At 34.0% G+C, this 24,723-nt stretch overlaps 1 protein-coding gene across 1 annotated transcript; it reads right to left on the reverse strand.

Annotated features, from left to right (window-relative positions):
• Positions 1 to 23,541, reverse strand: LOC105164477 (probable xyloglucan endotransglucosylase/hydrolase protein 30). Its single transcript, XM_011083123.2, has 4 exons — positions 23,304 to 23,541; positions 23,043 to 23,143; positions 22,711 to 22,919; positions 1 to 728 (listed from the first exon to the last, which is right to left on the reverse strand). Exons 1-4 carry the CDS (start codon positions 23,503 to 23,505, stop codon positions 203 to 205), a joined length of 1,038 nt encoding a protein of 345 aa, XP_011081425.1. The 5' UTR covers positions 23,506 to 23,541; the 3' UTR covers positions 1 to 202.

The raw sequence follows: 24,723 nt of genomic DNA on the forward strand, positions 1-24,723 counted from the left end.
ATATTAAGGTAAAAAATTGAACTTGAGAAATGAAAAAAAACACTTGTAAAATCCAATCGTGAAGAAGCTTGTCACTCTTCCAACCACCACATTCTACATTTGTCTTACCAATTACCATCTAATAGATTTCTTGCAACATAATATATAACTACTACTACACCTAACCATAAAAGAAACAACAAACATGCAGTACTCCACACAGTCACACATCACTAACACCTTTATTCTTGTTCCGACGCCGCCTGTTGGCCCTCCCACGGCGGTGGTGGCTGCCGTGGAACTTCATCTTACTCCTCAGCCTCCCACTGTTCTTGAACAAGTTCCTCTCTGAGGGAACAATCACACATTCTGGCGGGGGCACCGGATACCTAATATTATCGTAGCAATACGAATAGTACATATATTTTTCTCGGAACCACTTCATGGATTTCCGGCCCTCCGAAGTGATATTGGAGTAGTCCTTGGCCATCAATTCCGCGATATTATCAGTGCAGTTGGAGGATAAGATTTGGTCGGTGGGATCAACAATGCAGCCCTCAAGAACTAGGTCTTTGAACTCTGTGACGAAGGGTTCGTATTTGTAGTTAACTTTCTCTTTGCCGCCATCAGTGGCCCAGGACGAAGCATCCCATATTGTCGCGTAAACGGACATCGGCTTTGATGGATAGTCCCCTCTCATGCCTGCAGTCCGGACTACCTCTCGTATTGGAATATTGTCCACATAAAATCTGAATTTATAGCATATTATATATTATTATATTGTAAAAGATAGGGTTCATACTATATTTATACTTTGTCTTATGGTTTATTTATATAAATTATCTTTATCTTTTGAAATTTTACACATACATCCACTAGAAACGTCAATATTTCACAAACTATCTTTATTTTTTAAAAATTACACATACACTCCAAAAAACGTGGAGATCATTACACAAACTCCTACTTTTTGATTGATATGGGAGATTTCTATAATTTCGCAAAAGACATGAAATTTTTATAAATAGACCATAAATTAAAGGAGTGTAAGTATAATTTCCGTTGAAAATATCATTATGTTATTGCTTTGAGATTGGAATTTGAGAGACGAGTTTATGGTTCGTTTATAATTTACGGGAATATGGGATTGGAATATATCTCTAAGTTTTTCATTTTAAGAGGGTTTTCTCGAAAAAAAAATTAATTATTTTCTATATTATAAATTAGGTTTTAATTTAATTTACCCTAATGATATTGCAAATGAGCAAATCACCATCACTCCCCTCCTCCCTAGAAAAGAATACCAAATTACTTTCTTGTGTTTTTATTAAATTAGAGCAATTTACCCCTCACGCAAATTCATAGTTTACATGCCTTTTTTTAATTTACTTTTTATCTTTTTAATGTTTACCTGTTGAATTACATTTATTAGTTTATTTAAGAACCGTCGGATCTGATTGAATTTAAGATCCAAAATCAACTTATAACAATATCAATGGTTTAAACTTTTCAATTCAAATCATGAGTCTTATATGAGATTAGGGATATAGGAAGGGGGTGGCGATGGGGCGGGAGCTGGGAAAGGGGGAGGGGGCGGCGACGGGGCGGGAATTGAGAAATGGAGTGGGGCGGCGACAACAGAAAGGAGTTGGGAAGAGAGAGGAAGTCCAGGGGGCTGAGAATTTGGAGGGGCAATGATGGGGTGAGTGGGAGAAGGGGATGGGCGATGGTGTAGATTGGGGAGTAGCATTTGTTTGTTTTTTTTTTAAATTAAATAATATATGTTGTTAAAATGTTATATGTTGTATATCAAATAATATTTTTATTTTTTAATAAATATTTATATAATATATTAATCAATTATATGTTTAACATATTATATAAAAAATAATATTTTATTCTTAAAAAATCACGCATAATCGAAAGCAGGGCACGTGCACCTCACCACTCTTTCTCGTTTTAAAAAATACATGAAGGTAATTTGAGTTATTTTTCATAGGGAGTATTTTGCACGTACCCCATATCACAAAGGATAATTAGTATTTTTTCCTTATAAACAACTATGTATAAATATTATGGTAAATTAACACTATTTACCATGATCAAACAAAATCAATACGATAACTTAAGTTTTGACCTTAGTTAATCAACATTTCTCTTAATTTTGGCCAAAACGTTTGTTATACTATTTAGGTATGAGTAATGTTTTGGCCTCAAAAGCAATAGTTAGTCGGGCCTGATGGAACGACATGTCTCCGAATTGGGGCATTGGGTGGGGAATTTGCAAAGAGATTTTGATAGAGGTGATCGATGATACGAGGAAGTGCGTGGTAATGGATGGGACTGGAAGACGAAGCTGTGGGCATCCGTGGCAAAGGGTTTCATCTGGTCAGCAGACGAGGAGGGGGTGAAATAACTACGAGAGTGCATAGATCTCAAGAGCAAACTTGCAGAGAACATTAAGTCTTGTCTTAAAGCACACAAATAGAGTAGGCTGCAACTAGACTTATAGACTGAAGCATTTACTTTGGTAGCTTCATTCTTCAAGATTTCCAAAGCAATTTTCGTTGTGGGATGAAGATTCCAACCTGACATTGGTGAATTTCCATGCTTAAGAAATATTTCATCTCACCCAAATTGGTCATTCCAAATTCTCTCTCCTTTTGCCTTATAAACAATATCAAGATTCTTGAATTACCACCTATAGCCATCAAGTCATTTACGTACAAAGAGACAATAAGTTGATCTTCTTCCTAAACTTTCTTCACATATAAAGTAGCTTCGTTTTCATTTCTTTTAAATCCTTGTTGCAACAAATAGACATCAATTCTACTATACCAAGCTCTTAGAGCTTGTTTCAGGCCATAGAGCGCTTTGTGTAGCTTGTAAACTTTAACTTCACAACCTGAAATTGAAATCCTTCTGGTTGCCAACATAAACTTCTTCGTTAGTAACACCATTAAGAAAAGCTGACTTCATATCGAGTTGATGAATTTTCCAACCCATCTTTGCTGCTAAAGTACTAGAAGCCTTATAGCATCATGCCTAGCCACTGGAGCAAAAGTTTTAAGATCACAACACTACACTCTTGAATACAGCCTTTTACGACTAGTCTAGCTGTGAGCTTACTTACTGAGCTATTTCGGTTATATTTGATTCTGAAAACCCATTTGAAACCAATCGTCTTTTGATTTTTTGGCCTATATACTAGCTTCCAAGTTTCATTTTTATTTATGATTTTTAACCCCTCCTCTTTTGCAACTCTCCACCCATTCTCTTCAGCAACTTCATCATAACGTGTAGGCTCTAGTACCGCTATCTCACATCTCTCATAGATTTCATTTAGTGATCTTGGTCCTCTTACTGGTACATCATCAAAGTTAACCTACACCAACTTCATCCTTAACTTCTTTTAAAGCCTGAGGTGTGATTACTTCAATTAGATCAGCATTTGCAGGTTCTAAAGCGTTCTTTTCCGATAATGTTGCTTCATAAAATTTGATGTCCTTGCTAACCACCAACTTTTTGTTTTCAAACTGAAAAATCTATGGCCTTTGGAGGTAGAGCTATATCCCATGAAGATTCCCATCTCCACTTTGTAGTCTAACTTGACTCTTTTCAACACTTAATATTTTAAGGTGCTCCACAATTGGTTTAACTCCATGCCAAGCCTTAAATGGAGTTTTATCCTCCACAACCTCAGTTGGAAGTATACTCAACAAATACACTACTACACTAGCAGTTTCTACCCAAAAACACTTACGCATCTTCTTTTTCATCAACAAACACTTGCCATCTCCACAATAGTTCTATTCCTCTTCTCACTCACTCCATTTTGTTGAGAAGAGTAACAGTCAATTGATGTTAAATTCCAGCTTCAGCACAAAACCTATCAAATTTGTCTGATGTATATTTTGTTTCATTATCCAATCTTATCACTTTAATGGTGCAATTTGTTTGATGTTCCACCAACGCCTTCAAATTTTGAAACAAATTAGCAACCTCTGGCTTTTGTTTCATGATGTAAACCCAACACATCCCTGTGTAATCATTTATAATAAGATGAAATACCTATTTCCATTCAACGATAGTGTCTTCGTTGGTCCTCACACATCAGTATGGATCAATTGCAACCTTTTAGAAGCTCTCAAGGTCTTGTTTATAGGAAATGACAATCTACTTTCTTTTCCAAATTGACAGACTTGACAACATTTTTCTCACCATAAATGATAGCATACCCTGAATTAAGCCTTTGTAATGCAGGTTTTAAGTGAAAAGATAATGTTATAAGCATTCAAATTAGTCTCTTTCCAATTATTGGAGTCTCTCATTTTTACTGTCATCAACTCACAACCAGCATCATCAACAATGATGCATAACTTATTCTGAAACTGCAAAGAATAATTCCTCTCTAGCATTTAGACCACACTCAACATGCTTTGGTTGATTTCAGGTACAAATAATACATCCGAGATATTTTTATACCCTTTGACATCAACCGAGTCTCCGTTCCCAATCTTCGCTTTCGACTTATGGGACTGTTATAACCCCCTGACCAATTCAAGGGTCATGTGGTTTCTACAACCACTATCAATAAGTCAAGTTTCTATACAATTGTTTATTGCATGACTTGTAACAATGAAGAGTTGGTCTTGTTGCTACTGATTTTCTACTATATGTGCTTGTTGTCCTTGATGTAGTTGTTGATCATTTTTATTCTTGCAAACCTTTTCTACATGACTGAATTGTTTGAATGATCTGCACTACACACTTGGCCTAAACCAGCAAAAATTCTCTGAATGACTCTTCTTCTTGCATTGAGGACATGGAGGATATCCCTTTTTGTCAAAACTTTTACTTGGATCTCATTCTTCTCCTTGGATTTCTTCTCACCAGCTTGCTACCTATCTCTACCATGAGGAGCTTTTCCTTTTGGATTTGCAAGGAAGGCCCCTTTGTTCCTATCTTCTTGCCTCATTGATCTTCTCTATTCTTGAGCTTGGAAAGCATGATCAAGCTCAGTTAAGGAAATTTTGGTTCAGCCCTTTGAGCCTTCAAGAGAGGAGATCTTAGACTCAAATCTTTAAGGTAAGCTAACTAGAACTTTCTCTACCACCCTTTTTTCTGTTAAATCCTCTCCCAGAAGCTGGATTCTATTTACAACTTCCACGAGTTTGCCCACATATTCGCTGATAGATTCATTAACTTTATCCTCAAAACTTCAAATTCCCTCTTAACATTCAGAATCTGCATTCTCCTAGTTCTATCACTACCTATGTACATCTCCTTGAGTTTGTCCCAAGCCTCTTTTGGTGTTTTCCCAAAGGTTATATTTGCTTCTCAATCTCAACCCACTACCACAAACCAAGACCTCTCGGGTGAGCTTTCATCCTGACATCCCACACTTGATAGTTTTCACCTCTGAAAGCTAGGGATGAAAGAGTTGGGATATTGTTGGAAGCCATAAGTCTGAGGTTTGATTTTCTTTTTTGTTCTATTTTGGTCTTATGAGATGAAAACTTGCTGGTGTTATCACTAGTAACTCACAGGTCCTTTAAGACGTTTTAGAGCTCTGGTACTACGTAAGATAATAATCTTTCAATCATGAAGGAAAGAGGTTTCATGTGAACTCATACACATTCACATTTTGATACATATATTACATTGGCACAAATCTTATTGCTTTGGTCAATACTGGGAGTGTTTGCGCAAGCTTCAAAGAAGTGCTTTTCAGATTCTAGCTCAAAAAATGTACTTCTAAAGTGTTTGTGATGCCAGCTTCTACTTTTGAAACTGCTAAGAAAAACTCTTTAGGCTAAAAGTTAAAAGCATCTCCGGGGTGCTTTTAGCTACTTTGGTTTTTTTTATAAATAAATTCAATTTCATATTTCACAACTTGACCCTCGTTATAATAACCTTAATTCAATTCATCTTTTTTTAATTTATTTTTAAAATGTCATATTTAAAGTTGATATTTAAATTTTTAAATAATTTGAACAATTTAACAATAATCAAATTTACAATTTCACTTATTAAATATTTTAGAATTTTTATATGTTATATGCTATATTATCTAAATATATTATATCATTAAAAAATATAAATTAATGTCTATGATTAATTAATAAAATGATATTTTTTAAAATCATGCAAGTTTAGTTATTGTGTTTGAATCAACAGTTATATTACTTCGTACCAATATTATTAAATTGAACATTCACATTTTTTTTATTGAAGTAAGTTTAGCTTTATATGTATTGTCCATATGAGGGGTATGATGGGAATGACTAGGTTAGCTACTTTTCCTTTGTTCCATATAACTTACATAAACTACTCTCCACCTATATATATTAAGTCAATTTACTATCTTTGCTATGAGAAGTGTGGGTAGGAGGATTTTTGAAAGAAATACCACATACGCGTGCCCGCTCGTCCCGTCCCTGTCTCAACTGGGCCGCGCAGTTATATATCTTTTCTAGAGCAATTGCATTAAAATCCTACACTCTTATCATTTCTGAAATTTTCAAAGATGACCAAGTCATGGAGGTTGAGAAGAAAAATCTTTTTTTACACATTTTTTTATTTGCTGGTTAAGAGTCAGCTATTTGATTCTCTCATCAAACCGAGTCTGTTTCATCTATAAATAGCCTCAGCTACTATTTCATTTTACACACCAAAAAATCGAGCTCTTCCTCCCTTCTTTTCACTACAAAAAAGCAATGCTATAGCAACGGACTTTTTGGAGCAGAGATTTCCTTGGCAACTTTGCCATGGACTTTGCCAAGACTTTGCAATACAATTCCAAAAATTTGAGTTTTTAGTGGCAAAACAACAATGAAATGTTGCAATGGACATTCCGCTGCAAATGTCCATTTCAAAAATCGGTCAACTCTTGGATGACCCAATTTCGTTGCAAAAGTCACATCAAACTTTGCCACGGACCATATCCGTTGCTAGTTTGCAACAATTTTTGCAACAATTAATATTCGTGGCTAAGTTTGCAACGAATTTTGAAATTATGTCCGTTGCTAATAACTTGCAACAAATATTGCATCGGAAAGAAGCCGTTGCAATTTAATTAAATTTTTTGCAGCGACTTTTGCAACGATTTTCAAGTTGCAAAATTTTTTTTAAAAAAAAAAAGCAATTATTTTCGCCACGAACTTTCTAGTATGTTTTACATTGCAAATTAAAGACTTGAGTGTTGCAGCAGTTTTGGTCACGAATACAAAGCCGTGGCAAAGTTTGATGATAAATTTGTAATCATATTTGCAACGGAAGTTTGGTCCGTGGCAAAATTACACTTTTACCTCGAATTTTGCAGCGGACGCGAGGGTCATGGCAAAATTCGCTGCAGAAAGGCGATAAAAGAATACTTACATCTTTATTCGTTCTTGTTTTATTATACATTTTTTTACTCATTCTTACTTCTCATTTCTTTTATCGTAGTGGAAGTTTGATCTTCTATGTGAGATTTAACTAATTGTGATCAAGCCAGTGCAACAAGTCACACGTCTAGAGGTTGAACTAGCTTATTATCTATGTCGTTATTAAATGTATATATATTTGTTGGTTTTAGAATAAAAATGAGGAGAGTGTTGAGAAAGCGGATGTGTGGAAAAATCTACTCCATAAAGTTGGTGGAAAAGAATTTCAAGACGGAGCGACAGAGTTTATAAACTAAGAAAAAGCACAACATTTTTTTATGGATAAAGAGAAATTCATTATCCATGTAGTAAATGTAAGAATGATAATACAAATCCACAAAGGAGGCGACATACAACCTCCTTAAAAAAGGGTTTGTAGAAAATTACTATAATTATCTCATGGTGAGCCAGAATATGAGCATTCAATATCTGAACGTAACTTGTTTGACCAGGTGACACACTAGAATACCTATGAGCAACTAAATTGGAATCAGAGAATGGTGTTTGATGCAACTAGTCATGTATTTCCCCCATCATATATTGGTCATGGATATCATAAATATGAGGACAGATTAAATGAAACACATGAGAACGAGGCTTATGTGAGTTCTAACGACAACGTAATTTACAATGTTGATAATTTTTTTGATATTGTAAGCGCTACATATCATCAGTCATACAGTGAGAGCAAGAGGCACTGTTAGTTATCTGGGGTAGCGAGGCTAGTTAACATTAAATCTGAATACGACCTACCACAAAGTTGAGTCAAGGTGGACTGAGACAATGTTTCAAGAGGACGAGATTGAATCTGTTCCAATATTTACTACAGAAAATGAAATTACACCTGTACATGACAAGCGGTATACCGATAATAAAGAATTTGCTGATGAAAAAGAAGAAAAAGATAGCTTTAAAAATTATGAACCTAATGATAAGAATTATGATGATAAACAAACACTTGGACAAGATGATGATGAAGCTCTTAGACAAGATGATTATTGATTGAACACATGTGTCTTATTTAATTCTTTGAGATGATGATTATTATTTATTAATGTATTGTATTTTATTACAATATTTCTCATTTATATATATTGAGAAAGTATAAAAAAATAAATAAAGAAGTATAATTACATAATGTATAAAAATATATAAATAAGACATAAATTTTAATTTTAATTTTTTTATAAAAACAGAAATTTATATAATTTAAATTAAATTACAAAAAAATATAATTCTTTTGAAAAAATATATATACATAAGATATACATTCTATAATTTTAAAAATAAAAATTATGGTCAAATTTTTTATCTTCATTCTCCCTCTTTTTTTCGTTTCCCTCCCCCCTTTTCCCCATTCTTTTGCAGCATTTCATTTTGATTTCTCTCTCATTTTCTCTTGCATTTTCTCTCCCTCTCTTCTCACAACCACCACTGTTCTTCTCTCACTCACCACTACTCTTCTCTTGTCATCCCCCTGCCGCCGCCGGCTGCCAAACGCCTCCACCCGCTACCCCATTGCCGCCACAAACTTTCTCTCTTCTCTTCTTTATGATTTTTTAAAGATATATTTTATTTTGTTTTTGGTAGATGGATAATTAACATTTTTGTATTTTTGTTTCTTTCTTTAATAGATTTGAGGAAAACCTAAAATTTTCAGGTATGTTTTTTTTTTTCTTTTTAAGATGGTTTGTTTTGGTGTTATAGTGTTGTAAATATCGATTTGTTGTAGATGTTAAAAATAATTTACTTTGGTGGTATATTTTTGTATATTTTGATAGTATAGTGGTGTCAAGAAGTTGAATAATGGTGTATGTAATGGTAGTCAAAAGTCTACTTTGTTGTCTTGTTTTTGGAATTTCATATTTATATAATGGTGTTAAAAGTTTAGAGCCCGTTTGGTTGTGTTTTCAATGAGATTTTTTTCACTTTTCACTATTTGGGTAGTTGGAATTTTGTTTGGTCAAGCCATTTTCATTGAGAATGCATTCCTATTTTAATTCTCAATTTCTTGAAATTATAGGTCACATGGGTTTGTCATACTTGTCTTGTCATATTTATATTTTGATTTATGTAATGGTGTGTATATTGTTGTTTATATTGTTTGATATATATGATAATGGTGGATGAATATATTTTATATGTTTAGTATATATTGTAATGGTAAATGAATTTTATATATTGTTTAGTTTCTATAAGGGGATGATTGTGTTGATGAGATGAATGAGTGTTGTTGTTGATGATTGTAGATTATGATTTAAGTTAAAAGCTATGAATCTAAAAGTTTCAATTAAACTAATTTAACTATGAACTTTAAAGTTTCAACTAAACTATTTCAACTCAATTAACTCAAATCTAAAAGGTTCAAGTAAATTAATTTAACTATGAACTTAAAAGGTTCTACTGAACTAATTTAACTGTGAATTTAAAAGGTTCGATTAAACTAATTTAACTATAAACTTAAAAGTTTCTACTAAACTAATTTAACTATGAACATAAAAACTTCAACTAAACTTTTTCAACATAGCTAACTCAAACTTAAAAGTTTCTATTAGAATAATTTAACAAAGTTAACTATAAACTTAAAAACTTCAATTAAACTATTTCAACTTAGTTAACTCAAAGTTAAAAGTTTCAACAAAGGTAATTTAACTATGAACTTAAAAATTTCAACTAAATTATTTCAACCTAAATATTTCACCTTAACTAATTTAACTAAGTTAACTATGCACTTAAAAACTTCAATTAAACTAATTCAGCTTAGTTAATAGAAACTTAAAAGTTTTAACTAAACTAATTTAACTAAGTTAACTATTTCTATTAAATTAATTTAACTAAGTTACATGCTTATGTAGATTTGGTACACAGAGGATTGAGGGAGGTTGGCGTCGGAAAGTGAAGTACAGAAAGAAATAGATGTAAATGCTAAGGATGCAATTCACATATATTTTGGTACCATGTTGGATGATGTAATTGAATCAGAAAATAACTCGGTGACAATAATTTGCCATCCTGATTTGACCAACTATGTATAAATGATAGTGAAAATGATAATTACCACCATATTTAATATTGGAACGAAACTTTATATTTTTGTATAGTGGACAAGTATTGACATGTATTCAATTATCATTTTATATTTTTTTATTAAATTTTGTTATTTTTGAATTTTATGAACTTTTATTTGTAACTTAAATGTAAGTTTAATTTAAAAAATTATGTCAAAATTTGAAACAAAAGAAATTATAAAATTTTATTGCAAAATTTCGTAGTAAAATTTTGCAATAGATTTTAGCAAAACTTTTGTTGTAAAATCTCATGCAAAATTTGCAATGGATAGAACGGAAGAAACGTGTTGCAATTTTGCCACGAATTTCGTTTCATATGTCGCTGTAAAATTTGCAATGGATTTTTGTTTCAAATGTCATTTGTAATCAAATAAGATATTGCAATGAAATTGCCACAAATTTTGCAGCGAAAATATTATCACAAAGTCATTGCAAAAATACAACAAATTCTGTTGCAGTTTGTCGTTGCAAAATTCATTGCAAGATTTGTCAAAAGTCAAAGTTTTGGCAGCACAATTTGCAACGGACAATTATTTTGCCATGGAAGGAGAAAATCACTACAACTATAGCATTAGTACTTATAGCAACAGAAAATTTTCCATTCAAATTTTCGTGGCAACACTATTTTGCAACGGATTTATGCAAATTTCGTTGCAAAAATCCATTGCTATAGCATTGTTTTCTTGTAGTGCTTCTTCTGTTTCTATGTTTGTCTCTTCTTTTCTGAGTGTTTTACGTTCGTTCTTCCAAGTTCTCTATCATGAGTTCACGTGTTTAAGAGTACAACTATGTTAATCTTGTGGAGTGAACGGTTTACACTATGGTAGTACCAAAATTTTGCTTTCTAAGCAGTAGCTTATCCACGGCATAATATTATTTTTCCAACAATTGAAAGAGAAATTCTCCTTCAACATTCGAATGGCTATTCCCATTCCTAAAAACTACTTGATCTCTCCAATTGGAGCCACTCGATGGGACCAACTACAAATTTGGTCACAGAAGCTGTTCATTTATTCAAATAGTTGGATGTAGACTACGTGCTATTCCAAAATACCCCAAAAATTGGAACTCTTGTGGTAACCCAGATGGTTGCCATAACTTCAGTCAGTTGCCATAATTGCAAACTCCAAAAAAACCTAAAGATGAGGCCGAAAAAATACGATAGAGACAACAAAAAAATGAGATGTCACTTGGTTAATCATATGAACAATTCTCTCTTGAACCTATTTGTCAATCATGGGAGTGCTAAAGAAATGTGGAGTACATTGGAGATAAGATATGGAGGTGACGATGCCAGGAGAAAGAAGTACGTTGTGGGCAAGTGACTTTAGTTTCAAATGATTGATGAGAAGTCAATAATGACCAAGTCCATGAATATGAGAACTTAGTGGTACACGTGCTGAGTGAAGGTATGAAAATGTGTGAAATTTTGCAAGCTAATGTACTACTTGAAAAATCCCCCCCCCCCGCCCCACTTGAAGCGAATAACGAAACCATCTAAAGCACAAAAAAAGTGACCTAACTCTCCAGGAGCTGATCGACCATATGAGAATAGAGGAAGCAAACCGTATGAAAGATAAGGAAAGTTATATCTTTTCTCTTTCTGTTAAAGCTAACCTTGTTGAATCTGTTAGGTTTAAAGACAGGTTTCACTAGAATAAAGGGAAAAAAATTCAAAAAAGAGCACCAACACAAGTCATTCAAGGGAACTGATAGTAAGATCCAAAAGAACAAACAATTGTGCTTTCCTACGGAAAATCGTCCATGAAGCGTACCAATTCTACCAAAAAAAGGACCAATAGAAGGCAAACCAGAAGTCAACCTAGTCGAAAAACAGAAGCAAACAGAAGGCAAACCACTCAAGCTGCTCCGAAAGTCAACCTAGCCGAAAAAGGCAAGATCATCGATGCAGTAGTTGTAAAGGCAAATTTGGTGGAGAACAAAGTTGATTGGATACTGGACGCTAGTGCATATAGGCATTTCTATCCAACAAAGCCCTATTCCACGAACTTTTTGATGCAACTGATGGAAAATGTGCCTTCATGGGGAACTCCATTATAGCAGGAGTTTTAGGTAAAGGAAAGATTTTCCTTAAACATGCATCTGACAAAACCTTAGCTTTGGATGATGTATTATATGTGCCTTCTTTACGTAGCAATATAGTTTTTGGTAGTTTGTTGAATAGAGCTAGTTTGAAAATTGTGTTAGAGTTTGATAAGGTCATAATCACTAAAAATAATGACTTTATAGGAAAGGGATACTTATCAGATGAGTTATATGTATTGAACACTATTCCCACTATTCTTAATAATTCTTTCAGTTTTGCATATTCGATATAATTTATCAATGTGCGGCATACTAGACTAGGACATGTAAACCTTTCTTCATTTAAAAGGTTGAAAGGTATGAATCTTATAAATATATCTGATGCAAAAGAATGCTCTTGAATTTAGCTGATTTAAAAAATACATTAGCAAGGGTGGTAAAAATTATTATATTATCTTTGTTGATGATTGTTCTAGATATACTAGGATTAATCTATTGAAATCAAAAGATGAGGCTGCTGAAATATTTTTTAAATTTAAACCTGAAGTTCAAAATCAACTAGATAAGAAAATTAAAAGACTTAGGCCCGATGGTGGTGGAGAATACAACACTAATTTTTTGAAGGAATTTTGCGAGACTAATGGAAATAATGCATGAAATAAGTGCACCTTATACACCTCAACAAATTGGCAAAGCTGAACGAAAAAATAGAAGCCTAAAATAAATGATGAAGGATGCTTTTTAAGCTCGGGTATGCCAAATAATATATGAGGAAAGCAGTTTTATCTACATGCTATATCCTTAATAGAGTTCGACATAAAAAATTGAATAAAACCCTTTATGAAATATAGAAAGGGTTTGCACCTAACGTTAACTATCTAAAAGTGTGGGGTTTTTGGCTAAAGTGGCGTATCAAGAATTTAGAAAAACAAATATATATAGGACCTAAGACTTTTGATTGTGTTTATTGGATACACCCAAAATAATACTGCATATAGATTGAGGTGTTTAAATGATAACGCTCTTTATGAATTTAGTGATGCTGAACTCTTTGAACTAGTTTTTCCTTTGAATAAAACTATTAGAACAGATATTGCTTCTTCAAGTCACAAACCTTTGGAAACTTCCTCTAATTCTGTTATGGATGAACTAAGAAGAAGTAAGAGAAAAAACGGAACATAGTTTTGGACCTGATTTTTTAACTGCATTCTTAACTTGAGACCTAGAGAAATTAAATGAAAACTTTGTTTTGATATTCTAGTTGAAGAAGATCTTAAGACATATATGGAAGTAATAATTTATATAAACTCTAGTTTCTGGAAAGAATCCATTAAAAATGACTTAGATTCCATCATGTTAAATTATACTTTATATTCAATGGATTTGCGTATAGGAAGCCTACAAAAAGCAAATGAATTTTCAAGAAGAAAATGAAACTAGATGGATCAATAGACAAATTTAAAGCACGGTTAGTGCTTGTAGGATATTTACAAACGAAAGGTATAGACTACTTTGACACATATTCACTTATGACAAAGATTGCAACCATTAGAACTAGTTACACTCCAGCAGTTCATGGCTTAATAATTCATCAAATGGATGTAAAAACAGTCTTTTTAAATGGTGGCTTGAAATAAAAAATATATATGGAACAACCTAAAGGGTTTGTGGTGCCTGGTCAAGAAAATAAAGTATGTAAACTCAAGAAATCACTACGTGGACTTAAACAAGTACCTAAACAATGGTATGAAAAGTTTGATCATACCTTAAAGACTAATGGATACAATACAAATACATAAGATACATGTATGTACTCAAAACTATTTGGAACTAATGTGTTATTATATGTCTATAGTTGATGACATGCTGATTTTTTAAATCAACGTAGAAATAATTAAGGAAACTAAGAGATTCTTGTCCTCATAGTTTGACATAAGATGTAGGTGAAAGATATAATCCTTAGGCATTAAAATTAGGAAATCTAAAAATGGATTCTCTTTGTGTCAATCATACTATCTAAAGAAAATCTTTGAAAGATTGGATTGTCAAGATGACATACCAGTTATGACACCTTATGATCCAAGCATATATCTTAAAAGGAATAAAGATGATAGTGGGTCACAAGTTACGTATGCTAAAATCATAACGACCGCTATGTTTCTCATGAACTATATTAGACCTGACATAGCCTATGCTGTGAGTAGACTAAGTGTTATACCCCACAATCCCAACAATGAAATCTAAAGGGTACAATAAATTTGAGTTTGCACTTTAATAAATTCCTGCAGTGTTAGAAGGATTTTGTAATGCTAACTGGCTAACTAATAATAATGAAGTAAGCTCAACTAGTAGGTATGTTTTTACTTTGGTTAGGGGAGCTATTTCTTAAAAATTTGCAAAACAAACTTGTATAGCTCTCTGTACTATGAAATGTGAATTATAACTCTTGAATTAGTAGGTCAAGAAGCATAGTGGCTTAGAGACTTATTGGGAGATGTACCTTTGGGGGGGGGGGGGAAGGGAACTGCACCAGTGTACCTGTACTGTGGTTCCAAAATGCCATTAAAATTGCTAAGAATTATGCTTACAATGGCCAAAGGATACATGTTCACATCAGACATGGAGCAGCGAAAGAACTTTTGAAGAATGGGATAATCTCCTTGAATTATGTGAGTTCCGAGAGGAACTTGGAAGATCATCTCACAAAAGGACTTACTAGGAGAATTTTTTTTGAGTCTGCATGAACAATCGGGCTCAAACCCCTAGACTAATAAAATATGGTAATGACCGTATAAATTCATGGCCCTGCGTTTCGATGGTCCTAACAAGGATTTGATGGATAATCCTGACATACTATGGTCAGAAAGAAAGCTTCATAGCTTAATTGCTGAGTGGTCTATAGACTTGATGAAGCTATCTAGATGAGTGTGAAGGTACGACACCATCTATGGATAGAAAAAAGAAGTTCTTTCTAGAGCACTCATCAGAATTCAAAGTACTAGCGCATGGCCATTAATAGCACTTGGAGTTTTTATTACAAAACAATGAACTCTAAGGAAATAATACGTAATTGTGGGGGTCTGAACTTGAGCTATCGAAAGTTCAAGAGTTATATCACTCTCATTAACTCAATTGATTGCCTCACTCACTATGTATTAATTCAATTGAAATATATTAGTGCTTACGTATGTTTCTTCCTTCACTCAAAAAATCGTATTCTTCATCTAAGTTAGTCAATCGTGGGGGAATGTTGGGAAGGACTAAGTTAACTACTTTTCCTTTGATCCACATAGCTTACATAAACTATGTACTTTCCACCTATATATATTAAGCCAACTTATTACCTTTGGAATAAGAAATGTGGGTAGGTGGATTTTGAAAGAAATATCACAAGCGTGCGCCCGCTCATCCATTAGCCGTTTGGGCTAGGTTGGGCCGCCTCGATTATATACTTTTTTTGGGAGAATGCATTAAAATCCTACACTCTTCTCATTTCTTAACTTTTCAAAGATGACCAAGTTATGGAGGTTGAGAAAAATCTTACCCACATACACTCTTTTTTTTTATCTACTTGTGAAGAGTCTAACTGTTTGATTTTCTCAACAATATCCTATTTCATCCATAAATACCCTCAGTTATTGTTTCATTTTACACACCAAAAAACTGAACTCTTCTTCCCTCTGTTCTTGTGTTTCTGTTTTTCGTTGATATATACTTTTTGGGAGAAATTGCATTAAAATCCTACATTCTTCACATTTTTTAATTTTTCGAAGATGACCAACATGGAGGTTGACAAAAATCCTCCTCAAATACATGTTTTTGTTTTTTTTTTTTTTTTTTTATTTTTTTTTTTTTTTTTTTTTTTTTTTGGTCTGCTGGTGAAGAGCCCAGCTGCTTGATGTCAATTTTCTCAAGAAAACAAACATGTTTCATCTATAAATAGCCTAAGTTAACTGTTTTATTTTACACACCAAACATGTGTTAACCTTGGGCAGCGAACGATTTACACTATTTGCACTTCTGTAGTACCAATATTTCACTTTGAATGCAATACCTTATCCACGACACAACATTTTTTTTTCATCCGGGTAAACGGAAGAGAGGTCTCAATATTCCGGAACTGTGATACATAGATGCTAGGTTTGGAAGATGGCCTTGGGTTATCAGGAACCGAATGTACATGGTTGGTAGCGGAAAGGGTCGAGGAAACACTTTGGTTGTCGGTCGAGGTAGTCAAAGAGTAAAGAAAATGATCATGGGGATCTGGGGTTTAGGACGACAGAGAAAGGTAGCAGTGGTGGACAGAGATGAAGCTGAGGATTCCCGTGAACATGCAGCAGGAACTGGAGAGCATGAGGAAGCTATTGTTGGAATATTGAAAGACTGTGCCGTGGAAAACCACTGCCTTGAAAATGAAATTTCGGTACTACCGTGGTGCAGATAGTATAAACTGATCGCTTCCCAAGGTTAACACAGCTATTACTTTCTTACACGTGCACTCGTGGAAGAAAGCTTGGAACAACGAACAAAATATAAAAACTCAGAAGAGAAAGAAGAGAAATGAGCTAGAAGAGGAGAGCTCTCAAGTTGTTTTTTGGTGTGAAAATTGAAGGAGAACTCATGCCTATTTATAGAGGCATGACTAGGTAGGTGAAATGAATTGGACTCTATCCAATCCTTAATCCAACGGGTATAATAGAATAAAAGTGGATTTGTTGGTTAATTAGCTTAAAGTAAGGCAAGTGACTTGGTCTTCTTATTAGTCATTCCTAACAATCCCCCACAAATGACTAATATAGAAGAAGAATATGATTTCTGAGTGAAGGAATAGATATACTTAAGCATTAATATCTTTCGATTGAATTAATGCATAGTGAAGTGAGGCAATCAATTTGGCTAACGAAAGTGATATGACTCTTGAACTTTCGATAGCTCAAATTGAGACCCCCACAATCACGTATGAATTCCTTAGTATTCGTTGTTCCGCGGTAAAGTTCCGAGCGCTATTAATGGCCATGCGCTCATACCTTGGGTTCAAATGAGTGCTCTAGAAAGAACTTTCATTTTTCTTTCATAGAAGGCGGCCCACCTCCACACTCAACACAGATAGCTTCATCAAGTCTATAGACCACTCAACAATTGAGCTATGAGGCTATCTTCCTGAACAGAGTCAGAGTTATCCATCAAATCCTTATTAGGACCACCCAAACACAGGGCTATGGATTTATATGGTTAATACCATATTTCATCAATCAAGGGACTTTAACCCCATTGCTCTCGAAGACTCAAAGATAATTCTCCTGGTTAGTCCTTTAGTGAGAGGATCTGCCAAGTTCCTCTCGAACCTCACATAATCTAGGGAGATGATCCCATTCTTTAGGAGTTCTTTCACTGCTTCATATCTGATACGAATAGGTCTCCTTTTGCCATTGTAAGCATAGTTCTTGACAATTCCAATAGCAGCTTGGGAGTCACAGTGCAGAGACACTGGCACAGTTGACCCCCACAAGGGCACATCTCCCAATAAGTTTCTTAGCCACTCTGCTTCTTGACCTGCTAATTCAAGAGCTATAAATTCAGATTCCATAGTAGAGCGAGCTATACAAGTTTGCTTTGCAGATTTCCAGGAAATAGCTTCCCCACCAAAAGTAAAGATGAATCCACTAGTTGATCTTACTTCATCACTATCGGTAACCTAATTTGCATCACAAAATCCTTCTAACACTGGGGGGAATTTATTAAAATGCAAACTCAAGTTTATAGTCCCCTTTAGATATCTTAACAAGCGACGTAGTGCATTCCAATGTTCATTATTGGGATTATGGGTATACCGACTCAGTCTACTCACAGCATAAGCTATATCAGGTCTGGTGTAGTTCATGAGAAACATAACACTCCCTATGATTTTTGCATACTCAGCTTGTGACACACTATCACCTTTGTTCTTTTTGAGACATATACTTGCGTCATAGGGTGTTTTGACTGGTATTTCATCTTGACCACCGAACTTGTCCAAGATTTTCTTTATGTAGTGAGACTGACAAAGAGAGAACCCATTTTCTGTCTTTCTAATTTTAATGCCTAGGATTACATCAGCTTCTCCTAGATCTTTCATGTCAAATTGTACTGATAAGAATCTTTTGGTTTCATCAATTCTTTCTATGTTACTGCCAAAAATCAACATATCATCGACATATAGGCATATAATAACACATTCTGTCCCAAACAATTTTGAGTATACACATGTATCTGATACATTTGTTTTGTATCCATTAGTTTTTAAAGTATGATCAAACTTTTCATACTATTGTTTGAGTGCTTTTTTTAACCCATATAGTGATTTTCTAAGTTTACAAACTTTATTTTCTTGGCTAGGTATAATAAACCCCTCTGGTTGTTTCATATATATTTCTTCTTCCAAGTCTCCATTTAGGAAGGCTGTTTTTACATCCATTTGATGAATTATTAAGCCAAGAATAGCTGATAGTGCAACTAGAGTTCTAATGGTTGCAATCTTTGTCACAGGTGAATATGTATCAAAGTAGTCTATGTCTTTCTTTTGTGTATAACCCACAACCACTAATCGTGCCTTAAATTTATCTATTGATCCATCTGGTTTTAATTTTTTCTTGAATACCCATTTGCATTTTATAGGCTTACTTCCTATAGGCAAATCTACTAAATCCCCAAGTATGATTTAACATTATAGAATCTAGTTCATTTTTAATGGCTTCCTTCCAGAAACTAGAATCTATGGAGGTTATTGCTTCCGCATATGTCTTAGGATCATCTTCAACTAAAAATATTGAAACAAAGTCTTCATTTATCTTTCCTTGGTCTTCCGTTATGAAAGCAGTTAAAAAGTCTGGTCCAAAACTATGTCCAATTTTTTGTCTTTTACTTCTTCTAGGTTCATTCACAATAGAATTAGAGGAAGTTAACAAAGGTTTATTGCTTGACGAAGCTATATCCGTTCTAGAAGTTTTAATTAATGGAAAAACTAGTTCAAAAAATTCAGCATCTCTTGATTCACAAAGAGAGTTATCATTTAGACACATGAATCTATATGCGGCACTATTTTGGGCATATCCAATAAACACACAGTCAAAGGTTTTAGGTCCTATGTTTGTTTTCTTAAATTCTGGATATGCTACTTTAGCTAGACAACCCCACACTTTAAGATATTTAAAGTTAGGAGCAAACCATTTCCATAATTCATAAGGGGTTTTATCCAATTTTTTATGTGGGACTCTATTAAGGATATAGCATGCAGATAAAGCTGCTTCACCCCACATATTATCAGGCATACCTGAGCTTAAAAGCATAGCATTCATCATTTCTTATAAAGTTCTATTTTTCTGTTCGGCTATGCCATTTTGTTGAGGTGTATATGGAGCAGACATTTCATGAATTATTCCATTAATCTCACAAAATTCTTTTAAGAATTTAGTATTATATTCTCCACCTCTATCAGATCTAAGTCTTTTAATCTTCTTTTCCAATTGATTTTCGACTTCAGCCTTAAATTTCAAATATATTTCAGCAACCTCATCTTTTGATTTTAATAAATAAATTCTAGTGTATCTAGAAAAATCATCAACGAAGGAGATATAATATTTTTTACCACCCTTGCTTAATGTATTTCTGAAATCAGCTAAATCTGAGTAGATTAATTCTAGTAATTCAGTACTTCTAGATGTGATGGAATTAAAAGGTTTCTTTATGCATTTTGCCTCTACACAGACTCCACATTTAGAACATCCATTTGTGTCAGAAATATTTATAAGATTCATAGTTTTCAACCTTTTAATAGAGGAATAGTTTACATGTCCTAATCTACCATGCCAAATATCAACAGATTCCATGAAATAAGCAGAACTGGAAGAAATTTTATTAATAGCAGGCGAAACAGTGTTTAGAACAAATAAACCACCAGATAAGTATCCCTTTCCTACAAAGTCATTATTCCTAGTGATTATAACCTTATTAGATTCTAACACAATTTTCAAGCGAGCTTTATTCAATAAACTACCAGAAACTAGATTTCTACGTAAGAAAGGCACATATAGTACGTCATTCAAAGCAAGTGTTTTGCCAGAAGTAAGTTTAAGGAAGATCTTTCCTTTACCCGAGACTCCCGCAGTTGTAGAGTTTCCCATGAAGACACACTCGCCTTCCGTTGCGTCGCTAAGTTCATGGAATAGTGCTTTGTTGGAGCAGAAATATCTGGACGCGCCAGTGTCTAGTATCCAGTCTTCTTTGTTCTCTATCAAGTTGGCTTCTACAACTACCGCAGCGATGATCTCGTCATTTGCAGCTAGGTTGACTTGTGGAGTAGATTTAGTATTTGGTTTTTGGTTTGTCTTTTGTTGATCCATTCTATGGTAGCACTGGTACACTTTGTGTCCTAGCTTCCCACAGCAGTAGCACGATATTTTGTGCTTTTGGATCTTGCTGTCAGGTCCTTTGAACGTCTTGTGTTGATTGTTCTTTTGAAAGCCTTTTATTTTATTCTGGGGAAACCTATTTTTAAATCCAGCAGACTCAACAAGGTTAGCTTTAACTAAAACAGAAGAGAGAGAAGTTTCCTTATCTTTTAGGCGAATTGCTTTCTCCGTTCTCATATGGCTGATTAGTTCTTGAAGTGTTAGATCTTTTTTCTTGTGCTTCAAGTGGTTGCGATATTCACTCCAAGTAGGAGGGAATTTCTCCAGTACTACGTTGGCTTGTAAAATTTCACATATTTTCATGCCCTCACTTAGTACTTCAGTTACTAGGTTCTCGTACTCATGGATTTGGTCCATTATAGGCTTCTCATCGACTATTTGAAATTGAAGCCATTTGCCGACGACGTACTTTTTTCTTCCAGCGTCATCACCTCAGTATGTTGCCTCCATTGTAGTCCAGATTTCTTTGGCACTCTTATAGTTGACAAATAAATCGAACAGAGAATTATTCATATGATTCAGCAGATGATCTCTCACCATTTTATTATCTCTATCGTATTTCAGTTTTGTCTCGTGCTCAGATTTTGTAGTCGTCCCTTCTGCTGGAATTGCCGCTGCAGTAATGGCAAGAGTGGAGATTTCAGCTGGAGTTTCCGGTGGAATCTGGAACAGCACATAGTCCACGTCCAATTGTTCAAAAAATATGAGCAACTTTTGTGACCATCGTTTATAATTGGTCCCGTCAAGTGGCTCTAGTTTGGAGAGGTCAGGCAGTGTTTTAGCAATTGGAACAACCATTATAACAATATTTCGCTTTCAACTGTTGGAATATTGAAAGACTGTGCCGTGGAAAACCATTGCCTTGAAAATGAAATTTCGGTATTACCGTGGTGCAGATAGTATAAACCGATCGCTCCCCAAGGTTAACACAGCTATTACTTTCTTACACGCGCACTCGTGGAAGAAAGCTTGGAACAACGAACAAAATATAAAAACTCAGAAGAGAAAGAAGAGAAATGAGCTAGAAGAGGAGAGCTCTCAGGTTGTTTTTTGGTGTGAAAAATGAAGGAGAACTCATGCTTATTTATAGAGGCATGACTAGGTAGGTGAAATGAATTGGACTCTATCCAATCCTTAATCCAACGGGTATAATAGAATAAAAGTGGATTTGTTGGTTAATTAGCTAAAAGTAAGGCAAGTGACTTGGTCTTTTTATTAGTCATTCCTAACAGCCATTGGTCCACCCAACAACAGGGAGTAATTACAATCACCTCCCCTGAGGTTTGGTATAATTATAACTACCTCCTTGTTTGAAAAATTAATTACAAATACCCATTGATTTTAACGTCCGTCTAACAACGAGTCCATTGCGTTAGGTTTTTCCATCTAATATTTGTGATGAACTGGTAGAATTATAAATTATAATTTTATATATATTTTATAATTTTCTAAAATATTTTTATGAACTAATATTCCCTCTAGATTATTTATTTTACTCACCCTTGAATTTTTTTATATTTTTTCTAATACTTTTTTTATTTTTTAAAAAATTTAATAAAGGTAAAATAGCAAATGTTGACTTCACTGTCTAGGAGCTACATAATTATTTTCATTTGAGAGGGATATTTGTAATTTTTTTAAACAACAAAGGTATTTATAATTTTCCAAACATCAGGAAAAGCAATTATAATTTGTCCCTATATATATAAAGAGAGAGAGAGAGAAAGAGAGAGAGAGAATTACATGATATTTGTGGGGGTCCAAAGGATGCTGTAGCGATGAGAGTGTGTGGTGGGATCGAACCACATTCGATATCTCTCCTCCCTGCCACGGGACACGCTCCCATTTCCATACATGTTGGTTTGGAACCTCCACGGTTTCCCTTTAATGTTCCCCAAGAATTCAATGTCTAATTCGTCATGGTTCTTCTCAAATGTATCCACATTTGATGTCTACACCCACATTAATTATATATATATATATATTAGTCACTAATGTTCTTAATATTCCTTAATATATTATTCAAGGACGTTCAAAGAATATTTTTTATTCGATATATATATATACACACATACGTAGAATGCGACGACAATGCCAGCAGCATGTTGGGACGGCATCTTGATACTTGCGCTGAAGAATCCATAGTTGTAATAATCAGATGATATAATGCCAGACCCTGAAAATATAAAAAATTAAATAAAAAAACACTAAGAATTCCATGATCCAACATCCATATATATACATATAAATTGAAATGTCGAAAGGTCTTATTCTTACAACGCCAAAATTCGTATTCATGGTATGCATGCATATGTATATACGTATAGGTCACGTACCTGAGAAACGATTGAGGAGGAGGCGGACAGTCTTGTCGTCAGGAGATGGATGAATGTTGAATTTGCTAAAGAGAGGAGAATAGGCTTCGTGGAATGTGAGGGTGGTGGTGGTGGTGGTGGTGGTGACGTTGTTGATGATGATGAAACAATACAAGACAAGAGAGAGGAAAGTTAGGCGATTTGATCGTAGAGGTGAATGCATTTCAAGATTATCTTTTCTTTTTCTCTCTCTTACCAAAAATCCTTCTCTTATTTTTTCTTTTCAAGATTTTATGTGCACCAACCAAACAAATATAGGACATGCATGCAGCATTGGGGGAGGAGGGGGGGTGGGGGAGAAGGGGTGCGTATCTTCCTAGTTAAATTCATCCTCTGTATCATTACAAGAAAAAAAAGAAAAGACAAAGGAGATTAGTGATAAAAAATATTGAATGAAAGTTTAATATTATATATCATTAACTATTTTGATGATAAGAAACTTTGTTTTGTGACAATTTGTTTTATAGTTCTAACTTCTAACAAAAACAATTATTTTGTAAAGTTATCTCTAGGATGGATTAATGGTAGAATATAATATATAATATTGTCATTAAAAGTAATTTGTATAACAACGTTGTCAATGTAGATATTTCATCATACAACTTCAGTTCTGTATGCTACGAGGGTGGCAATCATAGTCATGTAACTAAGATATTGGCAATTTTAGTCCTGAAATTTATAATTTTATTACAATTTTAGCTCTTTCAGTGAAAATCAACCAGAAATATGCCAGAGCAATTTGAGATTTTTCCTAAATAGATGTAAAAATACACGCAATAGCTTACATCCCAAAATAATTTATTAAAATTATTTAGCAACTTGCAAAAATTAGAAAAAAAAAAGTATAAAATACGTAGGGCATCTAATTGTGTAAAACGACTTATTAACATTTGTGTTACAACTCAATTGAATTGCATGGAAATTAAAACAAAACAATTGTCATATGTTTATTAAGCATAAAAACGATAAGTGAATGTTCATTCTTATAAGCATATTGTTCTAATCAACAATCATTTTGTTGAATCATTCGATCGAACCATCCGATTTGAAATCTAGCCATTATGTAAAGAATGTGAAAATAAAGGAAGAAATACTATCGCAGGCCATTAGAATATGATTCTTGGATCAACAGAATGAAAATCAAGAAACCAGAGTTACACACAGTCTGTGTCTATTTGTTGATCGAGGAAGAAGAAGCCTCAGTCTATATAGACTATTACAACTATAAATAACGACTAATGCCTCGCATATATTGGAGCATAGGCTAACTTGCAATTTACACTAATAGTCGCTGATGACTAATAAAAGTCGTATTGCAATTTATAACTTTAAGTTTCAGACTTTCGTTTCCCATAAAAACTACTTGTTCCATTGTGATGCT

Source organism: Sesamum indicum, linkage group LG6 (assembly GCF_000512975.1).
Source record: "Sesamum indicum cultivar Zhongzhi No. 13 linkage group LG6, S_indicum_v1.0, whole genome shotgun sequence".
Classification (NCBI taxonomy): Eukaryota; Viridiplantae; Streptophyta; class Magnoliopsida; order Lamiales; family Pedaliaceae; genus Sesamum; species Sesamum indicum.

Bases quoted from the DNA above. Each gene is read 5' to 3' on its own strand.
- LOC105164477 (XM_011083123.2), bottom strand. From the start codon at position 23,505: ATGCATTCACCTCTACGATCAAATCGCCTAACTTTCCTCTCTCTTGTC. The intron at 23,144-23,303 runs GTACGTGACCTA...TTATATTTTCAG, and splicing joins CCTCCTCAATCGTTTCTCAG to GGTCTGGCATTATATCATCT. The intron at 729-22,710 runs GTAATTCTCTCT...CTATAAATTCAG, and splicing joins TGGACCCCCACAAATATCAT to ATTTTATGTGGACAATATTC.